Source organism: Ctenopharyngodon idella, chromosome 7 (genome assembly GCF_019924925.1).
Source record: "Ctenopharyngodon idella isolate HZGC_01 chromosome 7, HZGC01, whole genome shotgun sequence".
NCBI classification, from domain to species: Eukaryota; Metazoa; Chordata; class Actinopteri; order Cypriniformes; family Xenocyprididae; genus Ctenopharyngodon; species Ctenopharyngodon idella.
Genome location: NC_067226.1, coordinates 23,511,243 through 23,523,054, shown reverse-complemented (window position 1 = coordinate 23,523,054; position 11,812 = coordinate 23,511,243). Strand labels below are relative to the sequence as shown.

At 38.9% G+C, this 11,812-nt stretch overlaps 1 protein-coding gene across 1 annotated transcript; it reads left to right on the top strand.

The window, feature by feature from the left end:
* Positions 1 to 428: 428 nt before the first annotated feature.
* Positions 429 to 11,441, top strand: tmem102 (transmembrane protein 102). The gene is made up of 3 exons (XM_051898676.1): positions 429 to 869; positions 1,505 to 1,716; positions 7,583 to 11,441. Exons 2-3 carry the CDS (start codon positions 1,515 to 1,517, stop codon positions 8,944 to 8,946), a joined length of 1,566 nt encoding a protein of 521 aa, XP_051754636.1. The 5' UTR covers positions 429 to 869; positions 1,505 to 1,514; the 3' UTR covers positions 8,947 to 11,441.
* Positions 11,442 to 11,812: the final 371 nt, after the last annotated feature.

The window sequence follows — 11,812 nt, the reverse complement described above, 5'->3', positions numbered from 1 at the left end:
TCTTCCACGGCATCAATTATCTGCGCTGTCAGCCTCTCAGATGCTGCTTCAAAGGGGAGGTATTTCAAGGTGACACCACAGTAGAGGGGGTCGGAATGGGACGGGGAGAGCTGGCGAGGGTTTTTGAAAATCTTTTGATCACTCTTCACCTCCTAGAAAAAAAAAGTCTTAGAGCCGAGGAGAGGAGGAGTTTAAAAGCTGTCAGGGGAGCATTTGACTCGAGTCCACGGTGTCTGCCTTTTAAAATTGTTCCCTCGCTCTAAAGGGCAGAGTTGCGGTTCTCAAACTTTTTTGGGGGGGGTTGCAGACCAGATCAGCAAAACAAACAAGATACTGTAGGCTTATAGTGGGTAGTAAAGGATACACTCAATTAAATACAAAGCATTTTCCAGATAGTATTTTTTGTTTTGGCCTTTCATTGGGTATCATAATATAATTATTGGTATAAATTATTTTATTGCTCACATTCTATCCTTATAATTCATTTAGGAGTGGGATTCCACTTAACGCTGATCCTAGCATTAAAATAAAAATATATACTGTATAATATAGATGAGATATAAAATTTAACTATTTAACAAATTCATTAGGCTAATTATTGATGTGAGACATAAATCAGTGCAAAAGGTTTACTATCCTGTATAATTGCACCTAAAAATCATGGATAGATTTGTGTCCCTTTTAAAGTACTACTAATCCCAAGATTCTCGGAGGAGGTCCATGGTTTCCGGGAATAGTGTTGCCAGTGGGAAGGTGCGCGCAGAGGGACCTGTTGGAAATGACGGGAGCTGAAATCCTGTTTCACACAAGAAATCACAACAAACAACCCGGGGTCTAAGGCAGAGAGCACCGAAGCAGCGGAAAACAGGGTGTGTGTAAATTATAAAGAACAAATGCCATCGCTGAATCTTGAGGTGGTTTTGTGGTCCTGGGTTAGCACGTTAGCTCGCTCCACACCTGCTAGTCGGCTCATTTGGGCTGCTTGATTTATACGCATCTCAGTGGACACATGCTCGTTTATCACATGAAACATATTTATTCCCCCTCATACAGCACATGTCATGGGGAATTCTTGTTTAGATGATATATTTCAGAGGTCTCGCCATGTTTATTATAATAAACTGTAAAGTTGTGGTTCAGTTGTTTCGCTAGAGAGACATTAGCTGGCTAATTAGCTGATTAATCTGCCCACTGACCTACATTCCACTACAGTCGCTATGAATAACTAATCTGCGTTTAACTATTTAGGTGTTATTAAAAAATAATAAATAGCTTGAGTTGGGTAGTTATTGGTACTGAATAGGACTTAAGTGTAAATACTGTTTTTTTTTTTTTTTTTTTTTTTTCGTTATCAGCGGTTTAGTGTTTATTGCTTAATGTCGATAATTGTTTAAGTAATACATAATTTAATAATAATTAAAATGAATACATTTAATGAGATATTCGTATTGATAAGTGTGATGGTTTTGGGGCAGTTTGGTAATATTGTTATGGTTTCTCTCAGGTAATGCCCAATGGAGACGCTCATGAGTGCCGTGGCCCCGCGTGCACCGGCGACGGTGAAGCGGGTGTCCGAGGTGGACTTCCGCTCGGGCACGACGCTGGAGCAGCTGTCAGCGCAGGTGCAGGAGCTCGTGCAGCTGGAGCAGGAAGAGTTCGGTGACCAGACCGCGCTCGAGGTGCACACGGCCAAAGACTTCATCTTTAATATGCTGGGTGAGAATGTAATAGTGAACACACATATATAAATATACACATAATATTAAAAAAAAATTAGATTTTTTAATGTGTGTTTTCATGAACCTTGTGTAGTATATGTATATATATATATACACACACACACACACACACACACACACACAGGGCTTGACATTAACTTTTTTGCTCACCAGCCACTGGCTAGGGGTTTTCCAAAGTTACTAGCCACTCAGCATTTTCACTGGCCACAATTTTGCCAGTCAATTTTGCAAATCAAGACTACATTGTATATCAGCTGGTATGTACAGGTGGGCAATATAAGCATAATATGAGAAATTTTATGTTATTTTTGTTAGGCTATATAAAAAGAACAAAGAAGCAAATTACAAATAGTAAATTTAAAAAAATCTTTTTTCAGATACAGTAGGTTTATATAACATGTATATATTTAACATCTTTTGTTTTTTGATTAACAGTAATGACAGACAAGTATTTAATTGGGCTGCTGAATGCATGGACGATATATACTGACACATATCCAGTTTTTACCCACTTGTTTACGTCCACTTAAGCCATAACCAGCTGTATTCACGTGGTAGCGTACTCCACGCAATGGGCATTTTGACATCTGTGTGTGCGTGTATTTGACTATTCAGGCGCAAGGAGATCTGATTGCGTGCACGAGAGAGCGCTTCTGTTGTGTCATTCAGAGTGATTCCGCCTATCCCACCTTCACTAACAGCAAGTTAACCGATGAAGAATTGTGATTGAATTGTAATTTTTTAATATACGACGAGCTTGGCTACCTTTCATTTGGCTGTAGGCTGAAATTATATTCATCCCGCCAAAATGGCTAGTGGGAGTGGCTGTCTTACCCGCCACAGCTGAAATCTACCCGCATTTGGCGGGTTGGTGGGTGTTAATGTCAAGCCCTGTATAAACATGTGACCCTGGTCCACAAAACCAGTCATAGGGTCATTTTGAATTTTGTGGTCCAGGGTCACTCACACACACACACACACACACACACACACACACACACACACACACACACACACATATACATACATATATATATACACAAATGTAAAAACTGCCATTTATTCCATTTATGGGCAGTTTTTTAAGGGATATTTATACTGGACTGATAAGCTTTTTTTATCCAGGTCTCTGAATCAAGCTTGACCCAAGTGAAGCTGTTTGTCCAGCAGGTGTCTCTAGTTCTCCTTGTTTTTTGTTTTTTTTCCTCAGTAGTTCACACCAGATCTCTCCCAACAACCTTTTCTAATCCCTTGCTCTCCCGTCACCATGTACACACACAAACTAAATGTCATCCATTTTTGTATGACATAACTGAGGGTGAGACAGATTTGCAGAACTGTATTGTTCTCTGAAATCATCACTGGAGCTGCTTCACATAATCCTGTCAAATGCTGGATTTGGTGACAGTTTCTCTTTTTCTCTCTCGTTCTATATATTTTTTTTTTTCCCTTGCCTGCTGTTTTTTTTTATTTTATTTTTTTTATAGCCATAGCCTGTTCTCTCCGCAGTAGGAAACCTTTTAGCCTGTAGCTCTCTTCTGTTTTTGTTTCACATGTTGCATTGTTACCTGTGAATCATTCAGTACTTGGTTTGTTTGTCGTTTACTTGTGGACCTTTGTTTACTGATGTGGATGGATAGATTTTTTTTCTGCTGTCCTGCCAGTGCAATGTTTGTTTCTTTTTGCCTGCCTCCTGTTGCTTTAATTTGTTGTATCTCCCTTTTTTCTCTCGTCTTTAACCCCTTGATGTTCAGTCAAAAGCTTCCTACTTATTTTTTCCTGTTAGCTGTTTCCATCGCTCATTCTCTAAAATATGCAGACATTTTCAAAGCAACATCCATCACACACCTACTGAGAGTGATGGGTAGACAGCTTTTTATTTTTATGCTAGGTAGGGTGCCTCCTTAGCATTCATTTGGAATGCTCTGCCTCGTTATGTATGATTGGAAAACTGATGATCCACTTTTGATGTCCCTTACTTGTCCATGTTTAATGTTAAGTTACTTCAGAAGACCAGAAAAGAATAGATTAATGTAAAGCAAGTGCCTTGATTTAAATTGGCATTGAGCAATTTAATTATCATGATTTCTGTTTCCACACCTCCATGACCTGTGAACATTAACATACCATCTGCATGCCAGCCTCTAGACTCACTACAATCCTGCAAACATATTTCTCCCAGAGGAGCTAATTAAACCGAAATGGTGTTAAAAATGTAAAGGGCAAAAGGGATCATTGTTATTGTAGAAAAACAAAAAACACTCTGCTTCGATGTCCTGGTGTGAAGGTCACAGGGTCCCTGAAACAAACACCGTAAACAATTTTAAATTGCGAAGACGCATATTGTTCTTTTTGTGTAGTTATATCGGCTTTTGCTGCCTTATTATTATTTTTTTTTATATTCCTTAATCAGATAAAATAACAATCTGATAAATGGACTATATCGTTTACTCATCATCATGTCATTCCAAACATGTATTACTTTTTTTCGTTTGGCCATAAGACAAGGGGTCCAGTGTTTTTTGGACCCCAGCATTGTTCAAAATATTTTCTTTTGCAGAAGAAATGTATGCAGTTTTGGAAAGACATGAGGGTGAGTAAATGATAGAATATTAATTTTTGAGTGATCTATCCCTTTAATATGAAAGCTTGTTTCCACCAGTAAAAAAAAAAATGAATAAGTAATATAGTGCATATATTTATTAAAATGCTCCTCTCAAGTTATTTTTTAGCTGACTGTCGAGTTTATGGTCATTGAATGCTTTTCTGAGGTAAAAGTAACATGATGTGACATTGTTTACGAGCTGTTTTATTGTCGTCTTTTACATGACATATTGTCGAGCAATTACATGACAAATGATTCATTTCAGTAAGTTGTACTGTATCTTTCAACATACCTTCAGATGTTCATTCATATTTATTTTGTGCTGTAACTAGTAGTAAAGTGGAAGAGATGATCGGTTCACATGCCACTTAAACTGAGGCGCTACAGAGATCTGTCACGCCACATTAAAAAGCGAATTAATTTATTGTTTGAATTTAATAATAAAATGGACAGAATTTAAAATCTTAACAAAAGAGATTTTGTTTTAAATCAAAAATAACAAAGCACAAAGCTTATTGCAATTTATTGAATGGGAGGCACTACAATGTTCCATTCATTCATCATCTGAAAAAAGCATAGACTAAAAGATCAATTCTTGGATTTTAAGAATCAATATCAGCTCATCAAAATGAAAATTGATTAAAATTGATATTGAAGTTGATATTTTTACCCAGCCTTAGTCAGACTAACAGACCTAGACATAACTATAGCTCTGCTTCATCCAGCATATATACACATTAATCGGACACTGTCTATTATGTATTGCTTGAACAGACAGATTATGTAGCATCATTATAACTGTGCTTGAAAACATGCCTCTTGGTATTTAAACCCACAATGTTACAATTATTTAACATGGAAACATCACAGAATACAGTTAAAGTCCTGCAGAGGTGACAGAGCCCAAACTCCAATAGGCCTACATTAAGTGTAACTCATTCTTTGAAAGCAGTGCATGTTGGGCTCTGATATATGACTTGTAAGTGCATATGCTGACCAGCTTCCCGTTGGCATCTGTCATGGAGAGTGATGTTTTGTATTGAAGGCATTATTATTCTGTTTTTGTTTTAAAGTGGTCAATAATGGTGAATGGATGAGGGAGTGATGAGTGAAATGCACCTGGTGCTGATGGCTTCAGCCTGTAGGGACTGATAAACATAATGAATGAATGAATTAATTTGCATGAACAAATTGGTAATTAGTAAAGCTATTGCTACTTGTGTTGGACAACATGATTTTAACACCCCTAGCAAGGCACCAATTCTTTTCCTTATTTCCCTAGTGAAGAAACGTCTTTAGATTATGAGTCATCAAAGCGCTATTAAGTAACACATACATATGGCAGCTATACTTACAGTATTCAGTAATTGTCCTCCTCTCAAAGCATCTTTATAATTTGTGGATTGAATTTAAATGAATTGAGTGTGTGATAAATATTTCTAAAGAAATGTGTGTTGACCAATTTCTACCTTCATAAAATATTAAAAAGCAAGATGCCCGTTTTCATTAAAAAGATTCCACTGGAGATTAAATGTTCATTTTAAAGAATTTAAGGAGCTGAGCCACATTTGAAAATGAGAGCAACGGCTTGAATTGCAAAACAGAGTTGAGGAAGACTATCAAGTTATATCTTTCACTCTGAATGAGCAGAAATTATCTGACTTAGACTGAGAAGAGGTTTAGGGAGATTTCTGTCATCTTAGGAAAAGCATCATCTTCCTCGGTTTCCCTCCCTTTATCTGCTTTTATCCCTCACTCACTTCAGAAACCAATTATTTAAATAATACTGCAATTTTTTTAGTTGTATTTCGAGATTGTAGTCTTAGAGGCATGTTTCTGGTTTATATGATTTATGACATTGCCAACTGCTTTTACTGGATAATCCACTTTAATATTGCAAGAAAGATCACTCTTGTACTATGACAGTGGCTCATCCAGTAAAAGCAGTTGACGAGGGTTTCTGCAGAAGGGATCTCACACATCTGTTCTAAAGCCCTATATTCTTACATTATTTAAATTTCGATTTCTGAGGAACACTGTAGATATTTGAAATCGACACCCAAACAAACACATCCCTCCCTTCATTTCTCCGCCCCCAAAATAGCAAAAAAAGAGGTCAGGAATTGGATACTTATTATAAAATTAAAATTAAATTCCACTTATTGATTCCTGTGTGTGCATTTTAATGTGGTTAAATGCAAAAGACAACTCAATTCGGCATGTGTGCGCTGTTTTCTGTGGTGGGCACATCCAGAGCGCCCGCACAAAAAGCCGCCTAATATAGTACACGAATACTGAATTGAGTTCTCTTTCGTATCGTCTTGTACTTTAACGGACAAATACACACACAACTGTCAAAATATCTTTGTAAATACAGCGGGTTATGTCTTATTTGAATGTAAACAGTTGAGAAAGAAAATGCATGTTTAACAATATATTGGATCCGTTCATTAGGTCTTAAAGTGACAGCAGGCTAATAAACCTGCTGCCGTCTGTGTCATTACTGTTAATCAAAGAAAAAAAGAAAATCACTCACTGATCTTGACTGAATAACTATTGTAACTTTAATAAAAATTAATCTATATTTTATTTCAAAAAAGAAAACTATGCAGTGTTATTTTACATTTGATTTCAATTTCTGAACTTAACTAATTTATATTAGTTAGTCTAGTTTATTAGCTAGTTGTTCTTTAGGCTGAAGATTTCTGTTCATGATATTCAGCTGTAACAGAATGTCTTGCAAAAAGACACAATAAATATGTTTGATATCTACATGTTTGACTAACCACTAACAGCTGGTGCATCAGACAGCTCGCGCACGTATGGAGGAATAACCTGTGATTCAACAACAACACATTCAACAGCATATCTTGAACATCAAAACCAATGTTATTCACACATAAAGCAGAAACAAAGAAACCTCTGTCTGTTTTCAGGCCTTCCCGCTCTCTAACGTCTGGAAAAGCTTTTCCAATATTAACACGTGTCCTAGCTCTTGCCTGATCGTAACACTTCTTCTTCCAATTATATTCCTCTGACCTTTTCCTCTTGGTAATGTTTCAGCCATCTCTCTTTCTTCAGTTTTACACTTGCTTTCAGCATTTTGAGCTTAAATTGTTTAGACCTGTGATAACGTTGCCCTCTCCTCTCACTCCTCTCTACCCACCCCCCTGTCTCTTTGAAGACTGGTGATATTATATTATATTATTTTTGTCATGAATCTTCTTCCTCTTCACAGGCCTGGTGCAGAAGGTAGACAAGCGACTACCGGTTGCCAATGAATACCTGCTGCTATCAGGTGGGGCCAGGGAAGGTGTTCTTGACCTTAACCCAGAGTACCTAGGTGACTATGCCAAAGGTGTTGACTTTGATTTGGACTTCACTCTACTGGTGCCTGCTCTTAAACTGCATGACCGCAATCAGCCTGTGACACTGGACATGAGGCATTCCCCGCCATGCCATTCATGGCTGAGCCTGCGCCTCTGCGATCCTGCGATGCTGACACGTTGGAGTATCTGCTGTCAAGATGAGATAAATACAGAGAATAAAGAGGTGGAAGATGAGGAGGAAGAAACTGGTGCAGTACAAGGCTCAATCCCATCCCTGCAGCATCCTCAGTCATTAGATGGGTGCTACTTCTCTCCGTTGTTGGTTGCCGATTGGTTCTGGAGTGTAGTTGGGACAGCGGTGGAAGACTTGCGGCGGAATCCTCAAAGAGGGATTCCGGTTCCAGATCGTGTGGAGCGGAATGGTCCTCTAACAACACTGATTCTCACTGCAGGAACTAGCCGTATTCTCTACGACTTGCTTCCAGTGGTGTCGTTTCGTGGCTGGCCAGCCGTCGCACAGGGCTGGCTTACGACCAACCATTTCTGGGATGGTAAAATAACGGAGGAGGAGGCCATCAGTGGGTTCTACTTGCTTCCATGTTATTCACCTGCTGCCAGCCCCTCAACCAGACCTGACCGCGAGTGGAGACTTGCCTTCTCCCGCAGTGAGGTTCAGCTAAAGAAATGCGTGCCCTACCCAATGGCACAAGCCTTTCAAGCGGCTAAAGCTGTACTGTCAAGGCTGTTAGCTCGCCCTCGCACTGGCCTTAGCCTCTACCACCTACGTACCTTGATGTTTTGGGCATGCGATCGCTTGCCTACCAGCTTCCTTAGCTGTCCAGATCATGAGACGCCTGCACGGCTCTTCCTTGGTCTTCTTGATGACTTGGCTCACTGCGTTCTGGGCAAAAATTGTCCCAATTACTTTCTCCCCCAGTGCAACATGCTAGAGCACCTCACGGACAGTGCTGCCCTGTTAGTTGCGCGGAAACTTGCACATTTACGTTCTGATCCTGCAGAGCACTTAAGAGCAGCTTTGGAGCAAGCACAACAGGCATGCCAGCTCAAACGAGAGGCCGCGGGAGCTGGGAGCAATGGGCATGGGATATCATCTCCTAGCCACGGATATGGTGCAGGATCGCCACAGGATGACCGGCTAGCACAGCGACTACAACAGCTGGTGACAGAAAACCCTGGCAAATCTATTTCAGTCTTCCTCAACCCAGATGACGTTACACGCCCTCATTTCCGCATTGACGACAAGTTTTACTGAGTGGACTGAGCTGGTTTACACACTGCCTAGTGTACAGAAACCCTTTATGACTGAACTTATAGAGGACATAGTCATGTCACTGTATTAAACCAAATTGTAAAATGATCTCCACAGAGGTTTTTTCCCTGTCTCGCTCAACAAGGCTGACTACAATCAAAGCACCTGCTTAATGCTCCAATGAGGGTTTCACAGGTGTCACAAATGTCAGGGAGAACAAAAGTAACAGGGGGAAGGATATATTTTAGTTATGTGACTCAGATCAAATCAAAATTCAATCGCATCCTGAGGAAATCCCCATTGACGGACTGCACATCAAGTAGACTCGATCCAATTATAATATTCTATTGAGTTTTGAGTTTTTTTTTCTTTTTTTTTTTTCTTTCTTTACCCACTACTCTGTACTACTGAGATTAGAAACTACTACTATTTTCTGCTGTATGAGGGCAGTAGAACTGGAAAACCAACTAGGCCAAGGTACATTATGATGAAACCGAACGTAATGTTTTGTGTGTGTGGAGAAGTTTGTGATTATTGATCACAAACTTCTCTTTCTTTAGTCTGTCAGTTACCCTGCTTGCTCCCTTTCTCAGGTACTTTTTATTTCTTTCTTTTAACTCTTGAGTTTTGAGCTGTTCTACAGTCTAAAACAACAGAAAGAGAGAAAAAGACAAGGAGTAACTCACAAATCCAGGCCTTGTCCTTTATGTATAAGAAGCTGTTGTACAGCCCATAGAAACAATCTTTTTGAGAGAAAAAAAAATACTGTGCGAAGATATTTTGTTTACTTTTTAGATTTTTAAGTTAGATGCCGATGATGGTATTTCAAGGTTCAGAGACTGTTTTAGATGATATATATTGATAGGTTGTACTAACGACACTGATGCTGATTGTGTATCCTCTTGGTTCCTGATTGGATTCTAATCTACACATAAACAGTGTGTGTTGTAGTGTAAGGGCTTTTCTTTGTCAGTCATTATTACATATGTTTGAATAAAATGGTCTTTGAAAGTTAGATGTTTTCGAAAAGGTTTTGTGTTGATAATGGTTTGCTGACACTGTTTGAACTGTAATAATAGAGAGAGTAGAGTGGGCAACAGAGGTTCAGAGAAAGGATAGAAGGAACGTATAAAGAGACAGAGGAGTGCATCTAAGTGTTTTGTTTTTTGCGAAAGAGTCCTACAGTATCTCGCTTTTGCAGATTTGCATTGGTAGCTGTGGGAGTTAGAGATGGATGGAGAAAGTCAAACATGACGTCCACTGGATAGATTAGGCTGAACCAATGGGACTCCCGGGACCGCAGACATCTGCTCTCCCTCACTCATTGTCGCTTTCTGTCTCCTTCCTAAATCCTCCCCTCTTCATCGGCCTCCATCTCTGGCTGTTCTTTATCCATCTCTACCTCTTTGACTATGCTCAAGGATTAAAAAACAATGCTACATGTGTATTCAGCATAAATCGCATTAGCGCCCTGTGGGAGTTGGCAGACTATTCATGTGCGCTGCTGACATGGCTGCTGCGCATATACAGAGCAATCAGTAACAGTGTTGCTTTTGAATGACGGCAATATGGCGAGGAATAGGATTTCTCATTCCAATATGTGAGACATGCTACTGAAAAGAGTTTGTGTAGTGTTGCACTTGGTTCAGGTAGGCTACTTTACAAATGTCTGCTGTATGCCAAGGAAAAGACACCAAAGAGAGTTTAAAGGACTGTTTGTTTAGATTAAATGTCATGCGGCATGAAGGAAAGCGGATGTATATGTGTTGTGTATTGTCAGGGTTTGACACTGTATACCTTAAAAGGCCTATTTAGTGGGTTTAAATATTGTGAAATGCTTGAATCAGTATTTATAATGCTATTTTCAGTGTATTTCTGCTTATATTATGACCATTGTTTAGCACAATGCCTGATCTCAAATGAACAGTGGTACTATGCAAGATTTCAAAATCATCTCTATGAATGAGATATTAAGGCCTACTATGCCTGTGATAATTACCAAGAGTGTTTTATACAGTAATTTCATTGGGGGAAAAAAAAATAATGTTCTTGCCTCAGGGCATGATGAAATGTTCCGGACCCATTTCAGGTGAATATCTGAAGGAAGCCAAAGCACATTCATTTTCCTTCCCAGCTTTTTAATGACTTGGTCCCAGTGTTTCTTTGTTTGATAGCATAGTCCCTCGGGTCATGCTGTTGTGTACAAAAGTTTTTGGGTTTTTTTGCCCTCGAGCAATGAATGTAAACAACATATTTTACCTCTTGAATTAATCTAGTCATCTACTTAAATTCCCTGAATGGAAACAGAACGATGCATATTTAAATGGTACCAAATATTTATACATTTCATATCATTTCTCTATTGTGCCTCAGAAGGCTTTTTCTTTGTCTTTTTCTTTTTCTTTTTCTTTTTCTTGTTGGGGGGGCTGCCCTCATTTCGTTTTGTGCTATTCTATGTGATGATGCTGGTCATAGCATGAAATAAAACATTACATCTACATGAAGATTTGTACTATTTATATTTGATATCTATGCATGTTGCTCATCTCAAACTTTGGAGTACAAGTAATAACTTGTATCAAAAGACCAATTCCAGAGACAGTCAGGTGGTTAAATGTATTTCTACATTATATAATGTATGATTTTTGTAGTAACAAATCAGTTTTTATGTGCCTTTGTGACAGTTGTCACGTGCTGGCTTGATGTGATAATCCAACACAAGATGCTTGACAAAGAAGAACGATGAACTCGCATTTAATAAACATCTGGAACAATCAGAGACAAACACCAGAACGAAACTTCATAAGACAAATGTAGATGGACAAATCTGTATTACTGGAAACTTAAATAAGATTTAGAATAAAAAAGG